The sequence below is a fragment of the Rhamphochromis longiceps genome, linkage group LG7, assembly GCF_057381845.1.
Source record: "Rhamphochromis longiceps isolate RC_006_pf linkage group LG7, R_longiceps_female_GT1.1, whole genome shotgun sequence".
In the NCBI taxonomy this organism is placed as follows: Eukaryota; Metazoa; Chordata; class Actinopteri; order Cichliformes; family Cichlidae; genus Rhamphochromis; species Rhamphochromis longiceps.
The window spans coordinates 46,047,861-46,070,616 of record NC_140563.1 but is presented as its reverse complement, the minus strand read 5'-3'; the positions used below and the strand labels follow the sequence as shown (position 1 = coordinate 46,070,616).

The following is a 22,756-nucleotide window of genomic DNA, read 5'->3' as shown; positions in this document are numbered from 1 at the left end:
TAAAACACAGCCCTGAGGCACTCCAGTGCTGAGTGAGATGGAGGGGGAGACTTGTTTTCCCACCCTCACTGATTGGGGTCTGTCTGTGAGGAAGTTGAGGATCCACTGACACAGTGATGAGCTGAGTCCTAGATCCGTCAACTTGATGAAAAGCTTAGAGGGAATTATTGTGTTGAATGCTGAACTGTAGTCCACAAATAGCATCCTAACATAATTCCCTCTGCCAGTGTCCAGGTGACTCAGGGATGTGTGGAGCAGGTGAGATATGGCATCGTCTGTGGAACGATTAGTCCGGTAAGCAAACTGAAGTGAGTCGATGGTGGGAGGAAGTGAAGAAGTGATGTGATCTCTCATCAGTCTTTCAAAACACTTCATCACAATTGAAGTCAGCCGTTTGTTGTTTTAATTGCTGCGGCGTCGAAGCGAGCATAAAACGTGTTCAGCTCATCAGCCAGTGAAGCATCGGCATTCATCATTGAAGAAGCTGGTCGTTTATAGTCCGTTATAGTCCGCAGTCCTTTCCACAGGCTCCTAGAGTCGCACTGTCGTAGCTGTGACTCTAGTTTTTCCCCGTAGCTCCGCTTTGCCTTTCGGACCGCGCTGCGCACGTTGTAGGACGCAGCCTTGTATAGGTCCATATTACCGGAGACGAGCCCTTCATTGTAGGCAGCGGTGCGTGATCTCAGAGCGTCGCGGATGTTTTTATCCACCCACGGCTTCTGGTTGGGAAACGTTCGGATGATAGTTCTTTCTGCTGTGTCGTCCGCTAGTTTCCCGATAAATCCCACAACCGCTTCCGTAAACATGTTGATGTCATCAGAGCTGCGCCGAAACATGTCCCAGTCTGCGTCATCCAGTGCGTCCTGCAGCGCGGCCACCGATTGGTCCGTCCAGCGAGCGACCTCCCTCCTGATTGGTGGTTGCTGCTTTAGCCTTTGTTTGTAAGCAGGTATGAGGAAGATGGCGGAATGGTCCGATTTTCCAAATGCCGGCAGGGGCTGAGCCTTGTAACAGTTCTTGAACGGGGTGTAGCAGTGGTCTAATGTCCTCGTGCCCCGGGTGGGACAGTTGATGTGCTGGTGAAGGTTGTGAAATGTCCGTTTGAGATTCACTCTGTTAAAATCTCCCATAACAATGAGTGCGGCATCTCGGTGAAGTGTTTGTTGATGTGTGAGAGCCTCATGTAGCTCACATAAGGCAGTGTCCGAGTCCGCGTGAGGCGGAATGTAAACAGTGCAGGCAATGACCGCAGTGAAATATTTTGTTTTTAAGGAGCCAGAAGTTCTTGTATTTATTTTAAAAGTCTTGAATAATTTCTTTGGTCATTGGCTGCTTTTTCACATATTTTCAGTCCAGTCCTTGTACCATACTATTTTCAGAGCAATGTGTTTGTTTGTTCAACAACTTAAAACTGACCTATAAGGACACCTATGAATTAGCATATCTCAGCATGGTGTGTTGTTTTTTGTTTTTTTTTCCTTACAAAAAAAACAAAAGCCTGAGGAAACTGAAATAGGAAAAAATCCAGATCACAGAGCTGTCACGGGACCTGACAGATGTGGTCTTGCAGGATAAGTAGCTGTCAAGAAGCCATTTTTAAGAAAGGGCAACAGGGAGAAAAAACTGAGGTATTCCAAATTACACCAAAACTGGTGTGAAAATCAATGGCGATATGTCTGATGGAATGATGAATTGAAATTTGAAGTATATGGTCAGTATGAAGTTTATCGTCAGTTTGAATGGAAGAGAGGTACAACGGTGAGTGTCTACAGGCATCTGTAAAACACAGTGGAGGCTCTGTCATTGTTTGGGGCTGCGTTTCAGCCAGTGGTGTTGGAGATCTTGTCAATATTGATGGAATTATGAATGCAGAAAGTACAGTGAGATTTTGAGCCACCTTATAGTGTCTGATTGGCCAGTGCTTTATTTTTTTTTTTAGCAATACAATGATCCCAAACGCACTGGCAGTAAAAGCATACCTGGTTAGAAAAACACCCAATGGAACACTATCACTCATGGATTGTCCTCCCCAGAGCCCGGACCTCAGCATTACTGAAGCTGTTTGGCATCAACATATTGACTTTTAAGCTTATATACTGTATTTCCACGTATGTTTGCACATTTCAGTAAACCTTCCCATTTTCCTTGCAAAATATAAAGAAATTAAGGGTGACTAAATATTTTTGCAAAGTACTCTTAAATTAACGACTTATATCATATATGTAGGGGGGAGTTTGTTGATGTTATGGTGCTGATCTGTATTTCTAAAGTTCAAATGGAGGTAAAAACATTTTCACTGCGCATCTCTAAGCCTTACTACACATAAATGAGTATTTAAAATCGTTTTTAAAAAACAATATTGAAATGGGCTTAAACAGCTTAAAAGGATTTCCCCTAATGATACTTTAGTTTTGGATGCAGGAATTTACGCGCAAGTACAAGCGTTACATAACGGATTCCACTGCATACACTCATATTTCTGTTAATCTAATTTCTGTCTCGTAGTCTAACCTGGATGAATGCGTGATTAAAATTCTCAGCTGAAAAAAAAAATCAGCATCCATTCCTCGCTGCTGTCCGGGCCAGGTTTTGATGCAGCGCCGCCACTTGCCGGAGCACTTGGATTGGCTGAAGGAGCAAGGTAGCCCGCAGAGACGGCTCCTTGCCCTGGTTCGTTCAGTGCCGTCAGTGGAGCGCTGGAGACGCGGTGCACGCACACACACTGCTCTCTCTCACTGCACGAGTGAAAAAGGGTTCTGCACAGACTCGGACTCTGCTGGACGGACTTTGCTTTCATGTGGGAGCATGAATTTGCCGTCAGAACATCGATCCACACCTCTAGCAAGTGAACCTTTAGAGGGAAAAGCAAGCGGATACAGATTTTAATGCAACATCCTCTGTGACAGAGGGCGATGCACCCACCTCTTGTTTCATAAAGTGTCACATGTTTGCAAAAACACTGCGCTGGATATATTTTGTCGAAAGCTATTTTTTCTTTCTTTTACGCCCGGGTTGTGAGGGTTTGTGGAGTGCTGCGCAGCGTAACGAGGGACACCAGCGCGCATTTCATATCAATTTCTCAGTGACTGGGACTCGCCTTAGAGCGTAGTTTGACTCCTCATCATGGGGTACTCTGCGCGGACTGACAGAGAAGGAGGAAGATCGCCGAGATCCTGTCCAGAGATGCCGACCGTATCCTGGCTTTTGCTTTTCCTTCTGGTTGACATCGGTGTAGCTCAAGGTAAACTTTAAAGTGTATTCTTCACCAGTGAACCTTTTGGCTTTGCTCTCAGGAAAACTTTTATGAACTCTCGTGGCGCTGTTGTGCAAGACAAAACGGAATCATAATTAGTCACACTCCTAATAGAAGAATACAGTGTGCCACTTCATGCCCCTGAAGTTCGGCTGTACTAGAAATAATAGGCTGTAGCCTTCATTAAAGCAGGCTGCCTACTGCTAAGCAGTTTTATGTGAGGTAAATATGAAGATACTACATCCAAAGAAGCCTTCACTGGGGGGAAAAAAGTTTTTATTCAATAATTTATATTAACTACGCTTTGCACTTGGAAACCAAAGCATCACAGCCCTGCATCTGTTTCTCCGAGGAAAGAAATGGAGAAGTGTTGCTTTGAAGCTCAAGAGATGCCCTTAATATTGTGGCTGTTGCTTTAAATCTTCCTAAACCGTTAAAGATTTTAGTGTAGGCACACAAAAAAATAGCATTACACATTAAAAAAAACGTGTTAGAAAACTGTAATTAGCCACAAGAACCCTGAATCACAGCAAGTTATTACAGGTAAAATATAACATGTAGACCATTACCTGCAGTCATATTAGAATATTCCTGTTCGGGCTGCTATTAATCAAATCAAGAAAGCTGAACTTCCATTCATTCTCATATTATTCAATCTTACTCAGTGTTGATTGATGACTGCTGTAATCCCCAAATTAGAGGTCCACTATTTGAAAACAATCAGATCATCTAAGAATGAAGAATGATCTCAAAGCCCAGTGAAGCTAGTAATGCTTAAATGATCTTGACTTTTTGCTCAGGAGAATGTCTAATTAAATAAGGAAGTTTCAGTCGTGAAGTGAAGTTTGCCAAGAAAATCTTCAACACCCCCCCCCCCCCCCCCACACACACACACACACATATCTCGGCAGCGAGCTTTAATTTGTCATTATGCTTGGTTTCAATCAGTAAGCAGATTTACAAAACCTCTCCTTCAAAGAATTGCCTGGTGAAAGATGTTTCTGTAAACTGCAGAGTGGCTGTCAGTCACAGAAATCTTGGAGATAATGCCACAACACCTGAAGCCATTTACTTAATCTTCTTTCTACCGTGCAAGATTGTCAAACAAAGGGAGCTGAGAAAAAGCCATCTGTGTTAGGATTTAGTGTTCACTATGTGTTTGTGCATGTGTATCAGATGCCAAGAGTGTATGTCTGTGGAATTAAGGTAGGTGGTCTGTCTTGTCTGGAATCTACTGTTGTCTGAATAACATGATGAGATGGAGGGGAGGGGATGGGAGGGGAGGTTTGACCATTTCAGATATACTCCCTTCTGCAGTGACATCATGAACAGTTAGGGTTTTTTTTTTGTGAGGCTTCAGTGTTCATGCAAAAGTGTTACAAGCTCAAATTGAAGTCTAAGCACATATCCCAGACAGGGGAAGAGGGTCTGTGAGCAACCTTATCTAGCTGCTCCAGACCTTCATCTCACTCCTACATAGTTAATGAGCAAGAAGAGGAAGAGGAAGAAAGAGAGAGGGAAAAAACCCCAGCACAGGTCCAGTTTCTGAAGGGCATGGTGAGATGACATAATACCCATTCCAAAACCCCAGAGAGCCCTGTGCCATTGACTGGATGGGAATACGAACAAGGTTCTTATCTGTCCATTAAGAAGTCGATACACTAGGAGAACATTGTTTGAGCCTAATTAATGGGCCTCGCTATTTTGGGGCACTGATGAGCTCTACACATTTTCTAATCGCTGGAGAGTCACTTCTTCAGTGTAAAACTACTGGTGATCAAAGTGGCTCACTTACCCGGGCGCTCTCTGTAACGCTGTGCTTCTACTCGCAGCTCTTCAGACCTACTTTCTGTGGCTGTAAATATGTGTTTACAGTTTTTATTTATTTTTTGAGAGTGCTTTCTAATCCTCTAGACAGAGGCGAGCACCGGGAAGTGATCCTTCTCATTAACCTGCTGGACTCTTCAGAAAGGAGACAAGTTGAGACAGATATATGCAATGAGCTGCCAGGAAAGTAGCTGAGGGCTCTGACAGCAGCTTGATTTGAAACCCTTGGTGCAAGAAAAGATACAATTCAGTTTTTTCCATGGAGGTGTCAGAGCTCCACCGTACTGTTAAAGCTGATGGAGGATGTCAAGTTCTTACAGGGAACATATGGAATAGCTGCTCTGATAAAAGATTTATTGGCAGGTGTGCAATCAGGTTGTATTTTTAATTATTATTATTATTTTTTTAAATCTTGGAAAAAAACCAAGACATCTGAGATTAAACAGTTATTGTGCCGCATTCAATTTAGCAGTGGATCCTCTCTTTTCCGTCACATTCTGCCCCGCCCTAAAAGTCCAAACTCCCTCACCATTGGGCTGTGGCTCATTTTAGTCCAGTTCACATTTATTTATCCAGGTTTATTAAAATAAAAAAAAAATCAATAAATGCATATTAACCATATATGCTGCTCAATAGTCTTTAGTGGGTAACATGCATGTGTTGTGCTACATGCATGATAAGGGAGGGAAAATCACTTTTTTAAGGTGTTTCCTTTTTCTCGATTTCCTTTCATTTCCATGGCTGACCTTAACGCTGGCATTTATATAGTGTACCTCTTGTGTTAGGCAGTGGATACATGGGCGCTGGCATTCCTGGGATTAGTTCAGTTTTTCCACAGCGCTGTTCTCGTGCTGCCTCTCACACCATGTTTCTGTCTCTCCTGCCTCTCCACTTTCTGATGATGTGTCCTCTGAGGATTGTTTATGGAGAGAAAAAGTTAAAGGACAGCTATGGTTTCAGATATATTGTAACTCATACACAGTGAGGCTTCTTTGTTTTCCTCGTACGACACACTCGTTCAGCTTTTAGGCTACTTCTGTGTGCTTCGTAAAGAATGCAGGTAAATGTGAATGTTGTTTTTTTTGTTTTTTTCCCTGCCTATTATTATTCTAAGAGGCTTCCCCTGGGGCTGCTAACATTACAACCATAGAGGTCATTATATAAACTGGGTCTACATGCACAATGAGAGCATTGTGCGAAGAAGCAGTACATATAAATGACCTCCTGTGATAGCCTTTGCCATCAATGCAAGCTCGCAGTACGTGATATTTAAAGCAAATTTATGTAACTGAAGGATTTTGTGTAAGTGAAGGAAATTAAGATTGAGCTGTGATATGCACAGGTGAACGAAGAGAGCAAAGTAAAAAAAAAAAAAAGTGTGTACACAGTATGGCTGTGTGAGGTCACAGTTGCATGCTGGTTGCGATTTAAGCCAGACGGAGCCTGGTAGCGAGTGATAATTACTGTGAAAAGTAGCTGCTGAGTTTGCTTCCTTGCTCTACTTGATGTCATATGCTATTGTTATGAACGCAAAAAATATACTCTGTTGCTATTTTGGGGCCGGGAACAGCTGTGGCGGCGGACACGAATACTGTCTGTCATTGCACTCAGGCCTGTCGTGAAGATTTTTTTAATTTACTTTGGTTATGTGTTCACATTCCCCTTTAGTTCAAGTCTTCTATCTAAGCATTTTTTGGCCAGTTCATCAGAATGCCTCGGTTTGATTATTTCGTGCCTTTTCTTTTCTTTTCCAATCTTACTACAGCACTTGAACTGTTACTTTTACCTCAGTTTGATGATGCAAATATGGCAGAGTACCAAATGATGTCTAAATCAGTCACATTTTTATAGATGGTTCACAAAGTGGGGTCTGGGGACCCCCGGGGAACGTGACCCATATCCAAGGATAATTTTCTATAAATAACTGAAGTGTTCTATGTCATTAAAAACTGCATGTGATCAGTCGGTGACCATTTATGTCAACAAAAAATATTATGCCAACCAAAAATATTGTGTCCATTACTCCCTCCCCCATTATCAAAATAAAGCCAAAAGAAACTCTGACATTGTGATACATCATGTCAGTTTCTCATGAAACCACTCACATCTCTTAGGGTGTGGGGAACCATTCCTGCTGCTATATACTCATTAGCCAGCTTGCTAGCCTTCCATCATCAAGAGTCAAGCCAGTCGACATTTTGAGTAACACTAAGCCTAAAATCCCTAAACTCAAGGGGACCACTGGGATTTTTCTTTCTCTCCCTCCTAATGGGCCTAAAAACATTAAACTGGCTAATGTTTCAAATAATGTGTATATATAATGGCTCACTGGGATTACCTCTTTAAACTGTACAAGTTCAACACACAGTAATCCCAGTTAGTGGATATTTAGCTCTGCCCCACTCACCTTCTATTCAAACCTTCTGTTTGTTAGAGACAGCCAATCTGAAGAATGTGAGAGGAGTTAATACGGCTTTGTTTCCGACGGTGGATAAACCGAGGCACGCTATAAGATTAATAAGTAATATGTGATTGAATCATGCAAAGCTGCTCCAGTAGAATCCTTGGATAAACTGTGGACCTGGAAATGAGCATATTAAGACCACCATAATCTCCCCTCAAAACCACTAGAATGTAAATTCCTTATCAGAGAGTTAAAAACTTAAAATTTCCTATAAATTCTGCCTTGTTTTTCTCAACTTATGTTAAAATGTAATCCCTGATCATCAGCATAATAGAAAGTTGAAGCTCCTTGTAAACTAAACCTAAACGTTTTCTTTTTCCTACTGAGTTTTGTGTTAATGCTTCCATGCAGTTTTGATGTGTTGTGCTCATACTGCATGCCTTTAAAGCAATTTACAATTTAGCATTGCGAGTATACTTGATTTGTGGGGTGAATAATAATAATGTTCTCAGATTGCCGTGTGCTAAAATCTTGAAGTAAATGAAAAGAGATTTGGGGAGGGGGGACTTCAGAGAGGGACAGAAAGAATAGAGGTGAGGAGGAGGAGAGGGACCTCGAGGCAGGAGAGGGTGGGTGAGAGAAAAGGGTGAAAGCAAGATATGGAGTGAGGACAGGGACAGGCTTGGAAGGAGAAGAGAGTGTGTCATTAATCACCCTGTGTGACACTCTCAACTACAGGGGAGCTTCACAGTGCAACATTCACTCCTATTAGCAGTCCATTAGCAGAACTCGGCACAAGTAGCAGCACTTGACAAGCAGGCCTTTGCCAGGGAGGGTGACTTGTGTCTCAATACAATGCATGCTGCACCACCTAGATTGCGGGCGTGCATGATTTTTCTTTTTAGGGTACAGTAAGTTGGAGTGCACCACAAGGCAGAAATTACTCGCATACTGTAGGCTGCGGACAGCAAATGAAAATAATTGTATAAAAGGTCCCACTTTCAATTACGCTGCTGGATGAGATCGGAGATAATGATTGTGAAGACGACGATAGTGGTGACCTGATTTCCTACCTGCTGTACACCCTTTGCCAGAAAGCGGCTCTCCAAAGTTGAGATGGCTGATGCATTAGAGGTACAGTCATTTCTCATTCAAAGGCTTGTTGGCCTCTTACTAGCCAAGAGCCCTGTGATTACAGGAGCCTCGGCAAGGGAGGGAAGGGGGTGTGGACCACTGTCCCTGCTCTTGATCTACAGTTCATTTATGATTAAAGATCAGAGCCGGCAGTCAGAAAATCAGGGGTTGAGGTGGGGTACAGAGGAGGACAGAGCCAAAGGGAGAGAGAGAAGTGATTATGAGTTAAGTGGCCCTTCTCATGCCATTATAAGCAGCAGGGCTGACAGAGCACATCATGAATGAGTATAAGTACACACTCCACTCCTGCCCTTTAATTTGGCATCATGGCCTCCCCCCTGATGTTCAACCACTAATGTCCTCTGGCATTTTTGTGTTCCTAACAGGATATCAGCCAAGGACAGGCAGGTAAATGAGGGGAAAAATATGTGGAAGGAACTGAAAGGAAGTCTCACTGTATTTGTGCGTCATGTTTTTTAAAATGGAAGGAACGGCCTGGCATTTACGTAGGGCTTTTCTAGTCTTACACTGCACCTTTTCAAACACATCCATAGAGCACTTGTGTTTTATGGACTTAAGCACTTTATCTATCTTGCATCCACACCTGTGGCCAATTTAGAATAACCAATTAACCCGACGTGCACATGTTTGGACTTTGGGAGGAAGCCAGGCATGCAGGCACAGGGAGAAAATGCAAAGTCCACACAGAAAGGCCTGAAGACCAATTAATTAATCAATACGTGTTTCTTAAAGATTTGTTAAAGATGCACAATAACAAATTATATTTTTTATACAGTAAACTAACTCTTATCCCATATTTCTGATGTGTTTTTTTAATACAATTGTTTAATAACCATTTGCATTTTACTATAATTGAGCTGTTGCTGTTTCCAGACATGCTATTTACTCTTGTAAAGTTGATTAGGATACAAAATAAACAGAATTAGGGGGGATTTGAGAAGCTCCTAGAACGTGGCTAATCTTATGTAGTCGCACAGACGCTATAAAAAGCAAAATGTGCTGGCTGACAGAATGCAGTTATTTCCCTGATGTCCTTTAACGTTGTTCCCTGTAGTCTTAGTTTCCTGGCCCAGCATGGAGTATGAACAGCCTCGGTAACTGCTACAGAGCAAGCACTGGTCTGATGTGGCATAGCTCAATAATCTAGGCCAAAGATGGGTGGTAGGAAGTTTAAAGGTAAAATAATCCATCATCAATCCATATTCTATTTTCTCATGCCTATCCAATTTAGGGTACACCCTGGACAGGTCACTATGCTGTTGCAGGGATAACATATTCAGTCAGCTAGCCAGCCGATAATTGTAGCTTAAAATACTGATGTTCACCAGTCATTGGAAATTGTTGACAACCAACTTTTGAACCCTAACACTGTCATTAGTGTGCTTGTATCTCCTACATACATGCATACTAAATATTCCTGGTTAGATGTAAGAAATTCCCCAAAAACAAACGTATTGTAGCTGATTGATAAATAATTGGGACTCTACAAACAGTCTTGAACACAGATATCATCCTTTCATACTCTTTCAGTGCTCTACTCTGTTACCATCACATTACCATCATTTCTGCTAAAACCAGACTAAATGTTTAGTTCTGATGAGGAAATCGGTAATGAGCGAGATGATGTCAGTGGTGACTCATAACACCTGACCTGAGTCACAAATATAGCACAGAATCACTCAGGTTTTGGTGTTTCTATAGAAATTCAGTCTCTTCCTCTCAGAATGGAGATGCAGCTGCTATCCCTCCCTCAGTTCTGACTCTGATTGACAAAGCTAAACCCTTAATCCCGGCTTTGCCCCGTCTTGTGCTCAGAGGCAGAGCCTCACTCGTGGAATGAGACAAAAGCAGATATATACAATGAAAAGGAAGAACACTCATCTGTAATAAATGATTTGAGAAGCCGGCTTATATTGACTTAAACCATCAAGTGGAAACAGCCGCACATTTTATATACCTGCAGACTTCAACGTTTTCCTCATTTTGTTGTCTCATCTCTGCATTTGTTAGAGGGGTGGTGGTTTCCAGTTGCTGCGCTAACGTCTGGTTGGGGAGGGCTGTGGTCTACGTATGTCAGCAGAGCAGAGAGGAAGGGGGTGGAGGTTATAGGACCCCTTGTCCCGTGTGAAACATGAGAGTAGGAGACCCACGCTCCCCATTTCCTGTCTTTACTTTATCAGCATCCGGCTCTCTTGTTATTCCTGCACTCTTAAAGCATCTGATGAAAGCCCGACCACAGATAAATGTTTGTGCCGTCTTGTTTTTTTTATGGGGCTCAAATGAGGTACTTTACCCGCCCGTCCCCCTCCTTCATTCTCTCTCTCTCTTTTTTTGCCTCATTCCTGTCTGCGTTTGAGATGCCACAAGAGAAGTTATAGTCTCTGGTTTATATTATGGTTCCTTAAAGATAGGCTTGGGACATCTAAAAGGACAATGGGAGCTCTTGTTCTTCAAAAAGAGTAAATTTTTGCTAGACATTGGGGAAGAGACTTAGGAAAAGTTGTATTTTTTGTCTGGAAAGCCACATTTGTGCTGACTGTGTTAAATATATCTGTTTCTACCTACAGATTATTTGGCATCCTTTAGATCTGGGCAGTGAAAATTGGTAATATTTTGAAAATCCTAACTCCTAGCTATGTCCTTTGCGCTCCACTCTTTTACCATTTTAGAAATGTTCATGTACTGTACACTCATAAATTCACCGTGCTTCTGTTTTCTTAGCCTTCTTGCATGACTATGGTGTTTTGTGTGCTGTGCGTCTCTTTGTGTGCGCACATTGTTGTTTGCCTGCATATGGTGACAGAGTGTGTGTGCATGCGCGCGTGTATGTTTATTCAATAATAACAGAGTCCGAGAAAGTCTGTTTCAGATAAATCTGTGCGAATACCAGACCATTCATCCCTAGGAAATCAATCTTTCACATAATTCCCCTCATTTTTCTTCCATCTGTTATCTACAGAGCTGCCAAACAGACTTTTAAACAGAGCAGACCATTACCAGGGGGCAGAATTAAATGTGTGTCAGAATGCCAGCCTGTAAAGTTGTTGTTTTTACTGAGTTAAATGAGGTGCTAAATTAAAGCTTCACAATTGTTATGTACTGCTGGATGATTGATCCCCCCGCCCAACCTTCCATACACTCCTGTTGAGTCAAAATGCGAGAGAGGGATATTTTAAAAAAACACACGTCTCTTGAAATCATGCTCGTCTTGTCTTTTTTTTCTGTAATTACACTGTGCGTGTCTCAGCAAACACTGCGGAATTCATCAGGTTTAATGTAAAAAAAGAAGACGACTTTAAAAGCAGCGTTAACTACACACTCTACCACCATCATGTCTACCACCACAGGCTCAAACAGCCTTGTGCCTGACCTGTTTTCAGCATTTCAGGCTTTATTGCTGCAAGTCCAGTAATAGTTTGAGGTTGCACTTGGGTGTCAGCACTTTCCTGTGTGTTTGTGTGTGTGTGCGTGCCATATCTCCACGATCAGACCCTGGTGTTTTAAGTAATGGCAGACAGTGTTTAACTGGGGCAGGCTCAATGGGTCTCATTTAAAGGGGGCCCAGACAGAAGCCCCACGGTGAAAGGTTATTTTATGACTCCTAACATGTAAAGCACACCGTTGAAGCTGCTGCAATTTGTGGGCTTGCCAGAGCAGGCAAAATGTACTGTATTGTTGTTCTTCTGGAATCTGTCAGGAAACCAAAAGGCGGTGCTAATAAGTTACTCTGTTGTCTTTTGATTTGTATGCATTCCTATTTTAATGAATGATATTGAGATGAGGTTGCTAATAACAGAAGGCAAATGAGCAAATCTGAAAGTTCACTTCTGTAGCTAAATGTCAGAATTACATTATGCTCTAAGACAAAAGGATTGAAAAAAGCAGCACAATATTTTCCTGCAGGGCATTGCATTCATATATTCATTGGTTTAAATGCGCTTACTTTAATACAGTATAAAAGTTGTACGGTGCAATAATAAATTGGTGGTAGAGGAGAGCTTGCAGCTTTGCCTTTGCCCCTTTCAAGAACTTAACCAAAGAGTAGGCAGAAATTGAATAATGGATGTTGTTGTGATGATTTCTCAGAAATACGAGGGGGGTTGGCAGCCCCCTCCCCCCAAACCAGGTCAAATGTCTGAAATGGATATATTTTGTATACGGGATGAGCTTTACTGCATTCAACACAACTCTTGTTTGATGTGTAACCTTCACAAGCTCCTAGTCCATCCAGGCTTGAACACAAAATAGACGTTTATTGTGTTTTAAATGCTGCTGGTACATTTTACAGACTTAGGGATACATGCATATTGGAGCGCCAGTACTGTTCCATTTTGAAAGGATAATTTTCTGCAGTTTAGAAATATGCATGAATAGCTCAAAGTTAAACTTGGTGGTTCTGAAGCTGTCAGTTGGGTGATTGCTGTTTGGTCTTTGACAACCTGTTTTTAAAATGTGTTTACGGTGTTTCCAGAAGGATAGATGCAGCTTTCCTTTACCACCAGTATAAAGTTATTTGCTAGAACTTGTTTCACATCATGGCATTTGACTGCCTATTTACAAAGCTAGCTGCTCTGCAATCAGTCATCTGTACTTTCAATTCAATGCAGTTCAATTCAGTTCAGCTTTATTTATATAGCACCAAATCAGAACAGTTGCCCTAAGATGCTTCATATTATAAGGTCAAGGCCCTACAATAATACATTATAAAAGATGTACAGTGCAATAATGGCCAAATAGTGCTTACCATTAGCATGTCATTGTGGCTTCATAGTGTAGTCGTTCACTTGACAAGCAAAAAGTAGCAAAAAGTTTCCCGCTGTCAGGCCTTTAGTTTTACTGGTAGTTATAATATTGGCAATAATACCTTAATATTGTATTAAATGTAGAATTTTTGGAACATCACACATTCTATTCGATTTTCCATTTTGAATAGGATTGCTCCTGGTAACTAGTTTGCTAGGTTTTTAAACAAAAGAAAAAAAAACTGGACTAGTTTCACTTACTGAAAGATGGAGAACATTTAAGCATGCTTGAAACAGACAAAGTTTACCATTGGCCAAAACCAATATCTTGTGTGTATTTTATGAGCTATATCAAAATTTCTTCTTGAGTCAAATGATGTTTTAGTTAGCATGTTGAAACATTTGGCTGTGTCTAACCTTGCAAGCACGCACAGTGTCAGATTAGTTTGTTTGTTTTGCTAACCTCAGTAGTGCTCGTAACAGTAGCCTCGGTCTCTTTCATGCTAGCTGCTATAGCCCAGTGCAGATAATGGTAAAACCTGGGTCTGTTATAGTTTGAACACCATCTCTGATCTGGTAACTATCAGTTTTTAAGTAAAATAAAATGGGAATACATTTTACTGACTAGTATTTCTAGCTGACTAGGAAGGTTAGCAACATTTATACTTCTAGTCACACACAAGCATATAGGAAATGAGAGGGGGAGAGAGAGACGTGGACCAAAGCTCTCCCTCTGGCCTGGAGTGGATGATGTGGTTTATGGTCAGCATTTTAACCACCAAGGCACAGGAGTGCCCCTCTGGTATCAGGGGTTTGTCAACCTACCCATCACTTTTTAAAGATAATTGCTCATAACACACTTGAAGGGTTTGTAGAGCTGCTCTCCCTTGAGTTAAATCGATGGAGAAGCGCAATCTCGGTTAAGGGGGGGGGGGGGGGGGGGGAAATGGCAGAGCTTAGTAAGATAACAGGCTTGTTTCTCTAATTCCAGACATCCATAAACTATGACTCCATACAGTACACCAGCTGCACTGGAGTCAGCACACTAACTGTAAACCGATACACCATAATGGCTTGCTGTAGATATGCAGGAGCATGTGCAGCGGAAACCGATAATTCAGTGGTGACACACCACGCATAGGGGTTCCCATGGTTTTTAGGCTGACGTGAGGTAAGCTGATCCTTTCAGGTAAAAGCAAAAAGGTTTACACTGGGGAGATGTGGTGGGGGCGAGCGGGGTAACCTCTGCTGTGTAAAAGAAGGAGCAATACCGTAGTAAATTATCCCTGCTGATGAGTTTCCTCGGTAGTCGTTGCCCGGGTTCGTTACTTCTTGCATTTAGAAAGCTGCACATTACTAAATCACAGTATTTTTGTTTTTTAGAAGTCTACGAAGGCCTAACTTGCTTTCTGGTAGCCACTTTTTTTTTATTATCACTTCTTTTCTCTACCAGATATTTTATTTAGCAGCTCATTATGACACCCAGGTAACAATATGTGGCCAGAGGAAGAGTAGGGAAAAAGAAAAGAGGTGAGGTGGATACAAGGATCTCAGAGCCAGGAATAGAAGAGCCACTCGTAAGCTGCATGGCTTTTACCCACAGGATGAACAGCCTGCGAGCATCCAGGATTCAGACACATTAACCCTCAGCTATTCTGGGCTGTTTTGTGTGGCTTTTTGTTCGTGGAAGAGAAGCAAAAATCTAGTAAACAAATACAACAGTGTCGAACAAACCAATGTTTTGTAAGGATTGGGCAGCTCTGAGCGTTACCAGCTCACTTGCATATTTCCATTCCCCTGCAGTTTCTTGGGAAATTTGGCAGAGTAATCTGAACCTTATTGTGTTTCTTCTCTGTGGAACACCAGATACCAGCGCAACCTGTTTTTGGTTTTGACTGCCATTTTTCTAGTTGGCAGTTGCTCACACAGAGATTGAATTTAGGGGACAAGGGCATGCAAACTCACGCTGGAATATTTACACAGTAGCTTCCATTCTCTTTCTGTTACTGTAGTTTGCTTTAATAAGAGCTTGACAGAATGCAGTACACTGTTGAAGGAATTTAAACCAGGCATGTCGAATCCAAGGAGTGTCAGAGGTCACTCCTTTAACACTGTTTTGTCTGAAGTCGCGGAGTCAAATTGGATTGATCAAAGCAGCTCTGACACACAAGGGTTGGACATGTGGGAGGACAAAAGTGATCAGCGCTTTGATGGATGTGTCACAATGAGGGGATGTAGCTGTCTAACATCTATCAGTGGATAAAGGTTTTCTCTGCTCAGCCTGTCACATCCAACTTTACTCATTTCATTTCTTTTCTTTTTTCCCGTTGGCTCTCTTCTTCTCTGTTAGAAGAAGCTTCGTGTCAAGACGAGGGGAAAAAAAATACTGTCAGTGCCCACAAAGAGAGTTTTTGTGAAGGCTTACAGGATTATTTGTTACTGCGTGGCCCCAGTTACATGCAGACAATCTCTGTCCTTTGAATTGGGGTGGTCTCTTGGGAGTGAAGCAGACATTTAAATTCAATCAGTTGCAATGCTCCCCCCTCCCTCCGCTCCCCCCCCCCCCTTTGCGAAACTCACTCATCATCTCACTTCGTTGATACAATTACGAGCTGTTCTGCATTGCCCATCTTGTTGTGATTATATATGTTTACATGGGAAGGAGGTGTTTACTGCGGAAACTTTGTCCACCCACCCGCCAACGCTCATTTAGCTACCGGAGAGAAAAAAAAGAGCTTCTGTGAGATTTAATGATATTTATCATCACGTGAAGAGAGTTATGATTTCCTGACAAACATTGTGATTGTATATTCCTGAGTAACATTCCCTTGAGATGAGCCGCTCCAGCTTTACTGTAAAAAAAAAAGAAAGAAGTTGATGTGTACATTGTACATTTAATTCCTCTAATTAGACAGAAGGCCCCTCAAACAACATATGTTTGTGCGTGGGGATCTATAGCATCGGCTCATGCAGCCTGTGCCCACATTTGCTTGTTTCTTGTTGCATTATAATATAATGGATATACAGGCCATATGCGGCTCTGTAGGCATATGCAGATTAAAATATCAGTAATGAGATGTTTTATTCTCGAAAATGTTTTTTTTTTTTTATCTATTTTTTAATAATATAAAGTTCCAAAGAAATTATAACAACATAATATGAAACCAAAGAGAATAAATAATTGGATTAAAATTTTTTCTTTCATATTTTTGGCTTTCCACAACAGGGTAAGTAGTTTTTTAAGTGATTGCCTCTACAATCGGTCTCTTAAATTGCAGGAGACTTTTGAAAAGAGTGAATTAAATAATTTGTTTTCCATTTCATATTTTTAAGTACCCATCCACCCCTGGCCTTGCATTGTCCCATTACTGCCACGTCCTAGTGATAACATTGCCCCACTAATCTTACTGATGGTTACATTGCCTGCTCGGGCCCCCAGCACTCTGTTTTATTGGCGGAGCATTATTCGCAGTGTTTTGACCGTTGTTTACTCCACAACATGCCACTTGTTATCGTCTGCAGCAAATGGCCATGTCTTGACCAATCTTGTCTGGCTTTTGTCTACTTTCCACTGGACGAGCAGCCATTTAGTGCAAGGGTCAGGGTTGTAATTGACAGCCACCACTAAACAAATCTGCTCGGCCCGGCGGTAGACCAACCCCAGCTCCCGTCCCCTCCCGCTACTCTAATCTAACTAATGCACCCATGTGTGTGCTGGAAAGTGAATTAAGCATAGAAAACTCAATACCTGATCCATCTGACGGAGCTGCCTGCGTGCACATTAGCAGTTTCTCTGCAGCCTCTGTAATTGTATTACACAAGTTGGCCGCTCTAACGATCGGGCCTTACACACACTTACACACTCATACACACTCTCGCTGTTGTCGTTAATCGCTGCCTTCGCTGGCCCTGGAGGCGTGCAGCAGGCCAAGAACAGAGCGATCGGGAAGGGGGATGATGATGAGGCGAGGAGTTCAGCTCTCCCTCAAGGCTGACATGAAATGAAATCATGAAATCATAGTGTGTGTGTGTGTGTGTGTGTGTGTGTGTGTGTGTGTGTGTGTGTGTGTGTGTGTGTGTGTGTGTGTGTGTGTGTGTGTGAGCGGGTTTGTGTGCATTTGTGCTCTGAAGCTGGTATATTGCACTGCATGTTCTTTTGTTTTTATTGCTCTTTTGTCATACTCGTTGTATCTGCTTCTCTGCCTTCTAATCACTGTCTTTTTGGGCACTCCTGCTGTGTGGCCCTGTTTCTGTTTCTGGCATTCCTATATCCCTAAAGCCTGATATCTGTATACTGTCAGCAGTCCTACCCCTTGCCAGAGAATACAGCATGATAAGATGAGCTTAAACTCTCCTCCCTACTAATCCCCCTTATGTGGACCTATGCAAGGTTAGAAAAATATATCTCCTGAAGTATTTTTATATTATGCAGCAGATAAGGGCTAAGAACTAAGGAGATGCAGATGTAATAAACCATATATTTGATCTCAGTGGTACAGTATATGCGTACCTGTGATGATTATCCTCCTCACAGAGGTCGCTAGACTTTATCGCTGGGAGCCCAGAGAGCAGAATAAGATAGGGAGCAGAACAAAAGGACTCAGAGGGTGATTAAAGGGGTTGTTGTGTTGATTTGCTACGTGTTGTCATGCAAGCAACCATTTGCTCTGGTCCCACTAATGGAGAGTTCAGCTCGAATCCAAGGAGAAGCTCTTTAAAATTTTATTCCTTCTAACAGGCTGATTTATAATGATGAGTCCCAGACTCTTTCCACCACAGCAGGACATCACAAAGAATCCTGGGAAGCATTGGGACTATATATAGAGCTACCACGAAGGGACTACAGGCGCAAGAGAATTCAGCAGACAGATAGTGAAAGATGAGCCACACAGCCCAAGTCGAGGCTGACAGAGTATAGATGCCCGTTGTTGTCCGTGAGACTTCTGTGACCTGCACAGCTCCCAGGGCCTAGTGATACCCTAGTTGCCAGATGACATCCCATGATCTTGTGTCTGGGAAGAAGTCTAGCTGTTGTGTGTGTGTGTCCATGTGTGCTCCTGTGGAAAAATCCCTTAGGGAGGACTTTTCATCTACTTAGAGCGTAGGTCATCAGATATGCCTGTGTGTGTTCACCTCTGCGTCTGTGCACGTTCACATTTCTTTGTGCACACACACACATGGGAGGAAGAGGTAAGAGCTGGGATGGGCAGCTTTATCATGCTTATCTGAAAGGTCACTCTGTCATTGTCGGAGCGCGCTTCACAAAACCTTCTCGTGGTCACCGCAAGGCAAACTGATCTGGGAGAGACAGAAGAAGACTGAAAGACGCAGCCTGTTCCTTGAAATGTTGCACCACTTTGAAAGAATGTGCATTCCCATCACTTATGTTCAGGACAACAAGATTATAGTCCTGTTACATTGCTGGTATGTAGTGATGATGAATGGTAATAGCAGCTCCTTCTCATCTTCTCATAAGCAAAAAGGAGTTCCCACAACATTGTCGGATGTCCTAAAAGTAATTTCCCCCCTCTTTCATTCCTCTACTTTTACTTCTCCTTTCATATTTTTCTCATGCAGTATAAAGTTTTATTGGTCCATATTTAGTCTTACAGTCACGTCGTAAGAGGAAAAATACAAAAGATGCCCCTTTCACGAGTAAATCGCATGAGGCATGCAAAACAGATGAAACATAAAAGTTTTTGTGTTTCTTTTTCACATGGGAACAGATGTCTCTTCATCTTATTTATTGTATGTATTTTTTGTGTAAATAGTTTATAGACAGCATTAACAGGAACAGTTAGGTCATGAAATGTGTGATATCTTTGTATAGGCTCAGTCACTCTTTAAATCCTCTCACAGTCTTTTTAAAATGAGTGCCTCTGCCCTACTCCTCCGCTCCTTTGCAACGCACTAATAAAAAGCAACAATATTATGACCTTGTTTTTTTTTTTTTTAATCATTATTTCTTTTTAAGTATGTATAATAATTACATATTTTTACTACTTCTCGTCACGGAGTAGTCAACAAATTCTGCGAGCACAACAAAGTCGATTGTTGTTGTTTTTTTTCGAAAATTGTGATAAAGAATGGAAAATACTGAGAATGAATGGTGAAATAAATAAATTTGAGTCTATAGGCCGAGGAAGCTAATCATTCTCCTGTGCCTACTGTGCAGAAGCGAAATCTCTGAGCAACACTAATCCCGCTCGGTCTTCTGGTTATCTCTTCTCCTTGGTCTCCCCTGGATCCCTCAGCAGGTATTTCTCCACTGCCAAAGTCCCTCGCTGACATCCATCCCATGTTTATTGCCATTCAGGTCACCTGCCACCCCTCCCAAACTGACACCCCCACTGGGCTCTGTTTGTTTCCACTGTTGTGTCCCAGTGACATTATCCACAGTAATCCAATTGAAAGCTCCTCAGACCCTGAGCTGGGTTCTGTGGGGTTGAGACGTTTCCATGGGGATCGCATGGATTCCTAATTAAGCTCATTAAAGCTTGTTATTAAAGCTCGTTAAATCTCATCCTGACATGGTAGCGCCGCTACTGGTGCCTAACTTTACAAATTCATACAGAAACATGCCCTCCACCCCTACCCCTTACAACACACACACACACAGACACACACACACGAAGTAACAGTTACAGATTTGCACACTTGCACACACCGGTCTAATGCACTTTGTTCAGTGTAATTAAAGCTCTCAGTAAGCCCTGTGGCTTTCCCAGCTGCTTAGTTTGAACAGAAACAGAGAAGTGACACAACACAGGTTCGGTGAAAAATAAAATCCAAACTCAACCACCTTATTATTTCTTCTATTTATTGTTATTATTACTACCCAATGTGGTGCACTTTGTGGAACATTTACCTTGGACATTAAAAAAAAACTAAGGATTATCACAGAAATAAACATTTATAACAGAAATTCAAAAATGGTCCAAGCCCTGAAAGAGTGAGCAGGTAGGCATCCAATTGAAAGATGTGCTTGAGCCTTGGAAGGCATTTTGGTCAAGTGGACGGATGGGGAATAAAGAGAGATCCACTTTATTTTTCACTCAGGCACGTTAGTCCCTCTTGTCGCCCTCACTCTAAATTTATACGTCAACTCCAAATATTGTTCTTTGACTGCGAGCAGGAACAGTAAACTATGATGTTTCTTTTGGGGTCTTCAGGGGTCTGAGTGGAACAGCATGTGAGGGTATGTGTGCGTGTAGAGAGGAGGAGAAAGAGAGCAAGAGAGACTCCTCTCGCAACCTGAATCAGTCCTTTGATGCTGACTGGCCTTGACATCAACAATGTGGCCTTTCACAGCCCCCACCCACCTCTGAGGAGCTTACCAAGAACACACACGTACAGAGTCTTTCTTTCTGTGTCACTCTCCCATTTAGTTTTTTTTTTGTTTATTTTTTTGTAGTTCACAAGGGAATAGCTAGAAAGAAAATATTCCAAGGAATGGGGTGGAAGTATTTACATGAGCCCTGTAAATAATAGAGAGCATTGGACTCAGTGAGAAATGGTCATTCTGCAAATTCCCCAGCAGAACCAATGAGGCTCAGAGATCTTGTTAAGTCCTCTGCAGAAATTACATGGTAAACACCAGAGAAATGAAAGGATATTGAGGAAGAGTGAACAGTGGAATTGGTCAGGGCCAGAGGGACACATTATATCGCAGTGGATTTCTTAAGTGCCCCCTCACAGTGTTTTTTTTCCCCCTTCCTCCTCGTCCCTTTAAAACAGTTCCGTCTTCTCCTTTACCAGTCGTGTCATTCCTTTGGCATTAAAGGGATTTCAGTGCTGTCTCACAATGGCTGTGGTTAAAGAGTTTGTTCCAGATAAATGTTGAAACACTCAGAGTCCTCTGAAAAGAGGTTCTGAAGTTCACTCTGCCGGGGGACATCCATCATTGACATCTCTGCTAATTTCGGTGACACGTTCGGCAAAACATGCCCAGCTGTGTGTAAAAGAAACACATCAACTCAGTGTTTCCATGTGATTTTATTACTCCATACTTTTCAGCAGCTTACAAAGGCAGACGGTTATATCAAACATGTGTTTCTTTAATGCTCAATGTGTGAAAAGAATTGACTGTGATTGCCCCAGCAGATGATGTTTTCAGATGTGTGTTGGGCTAGAGGAGCATAAATTCTCTAAAGTTAATCTGTGTTTACTCTGGGCAAGCTGTGATGGACTTGTTAGCATTAATTAGCATTAATTCTGCAGTAACACTGCCAAAGTGTGCAGCTGTGGGTAAAAAGAAATTTATGGAGGTTGACAAAACTTGACAGAGGTGAAGATCAGCCCTTTGGGCTGTGGCCTTCTGCGCACCATAATAACATGAGAGTAATGAGAGAAATAATGACTAGTGTATGATTTAGTTCACTGAGTGTAGATACTCTTCAAGAAGTTGTTGCATACCCCAAATCCAAAAAGAAAGAAGCACTTTCCTAGTTTTATGTTACTGCAGAAAGCAACAACAGGCCAGCGGTTAGGACATTAGCTCTCTCTCTCTCTCCTCTGACTGTCTCCAGTTAAACACATCTCACAGAGCATGCTATTTCCTGAAGATGAATGCTACTCTGTGATGAGCCGGGCTAAATGCATCCAGTCATTTCCCCTGGAGCACGAGCCTGTGTTTAGGTGACGGGACGTCCTGAGGATGTGGGTAGTCACAGTATGGCTGCTTTGGTGCCTTACTGCCTGCCGGTCTGCCACGTGGACATTGGCCATTAAATCTGTTGTTTTCGTCTTTTTTATTTCTTTACTGAAAGCTCAGCCACACGCCTAACCTGAAAATGGGTATGGAGGCATATGAAGATTTCAGAGGAATCGTGTGAATTTTTACTTCTTCTTGGTTCAGTTTTAACCACCCGTACAAAACGAAATTGTAGCTTAAGCTTGTAGAGCTCAGAAAAAGAAACCGACCAGTTTAATGTGTCTGGTTATTAAGTTAGTTTAGAGCCACTCGTGATTTAGACTGCAGTAATCACCATAATGGCTACAGTAGATGTACAATCCTGCTGCCCACTGATGGTTTAGGGAATCTTGTTTTTTCAGCCTGTATAGCGCCAGGTCAAACCAACTGCTGTCAAGGAGCCTTTGAGCTTTACCCCGCTGTTGCCTCTGCGCCTGCATCCACAGCTTCAGTGGTCAGAGGCTCATATTCAAGTCTTTCTGACAGAGGTGGTTTGCTTTGATAGTCAGGCCTGTTTACCGCTCCATGTCCTGGGGGCTAACCGAGCTCAGATCACCCTCAAATGAACTGAAGAGTGAGGGAAATATTCAACACAGCTGTGCTTACTCTGGGGGCAGGGGCCAGGAGAGACGTGCTGCTATGCTTTCAGGTACTGGGCAGGTCTCGCCTCTGAAGCTGTCTTT

General features: G+C 42.3%; 1 protein-coding gene across 2 annotated transcripts in view; it reads left to right on the top strand.

Annotated features, from left to right (window-relative positions):
• The first annotated feature begins 2,667 nt into the window (after positions 1–2,667).
• The window catches only part of unc5cb (unc-5 netrin receptor Cb), a 140,171-nt gene continuing 120,082 nt past the window's right edge, over positions 2,668–22,756 (top strand). For both annotated transcript variants that reach the window (XM_085413893.1, XM_085413892.1), the window contains exon 1: positions 2,668–3,241. In XM_085413893.1, coding sequence (XP_085270019.1) covers positions 3,124–3,241 — 118 coding nt within the window. In that variant the 5' untranslated portion in view covers positions 2,668–3,123. The remainder of the gene's footprint in view (positions 3,242–22,756) is intronic.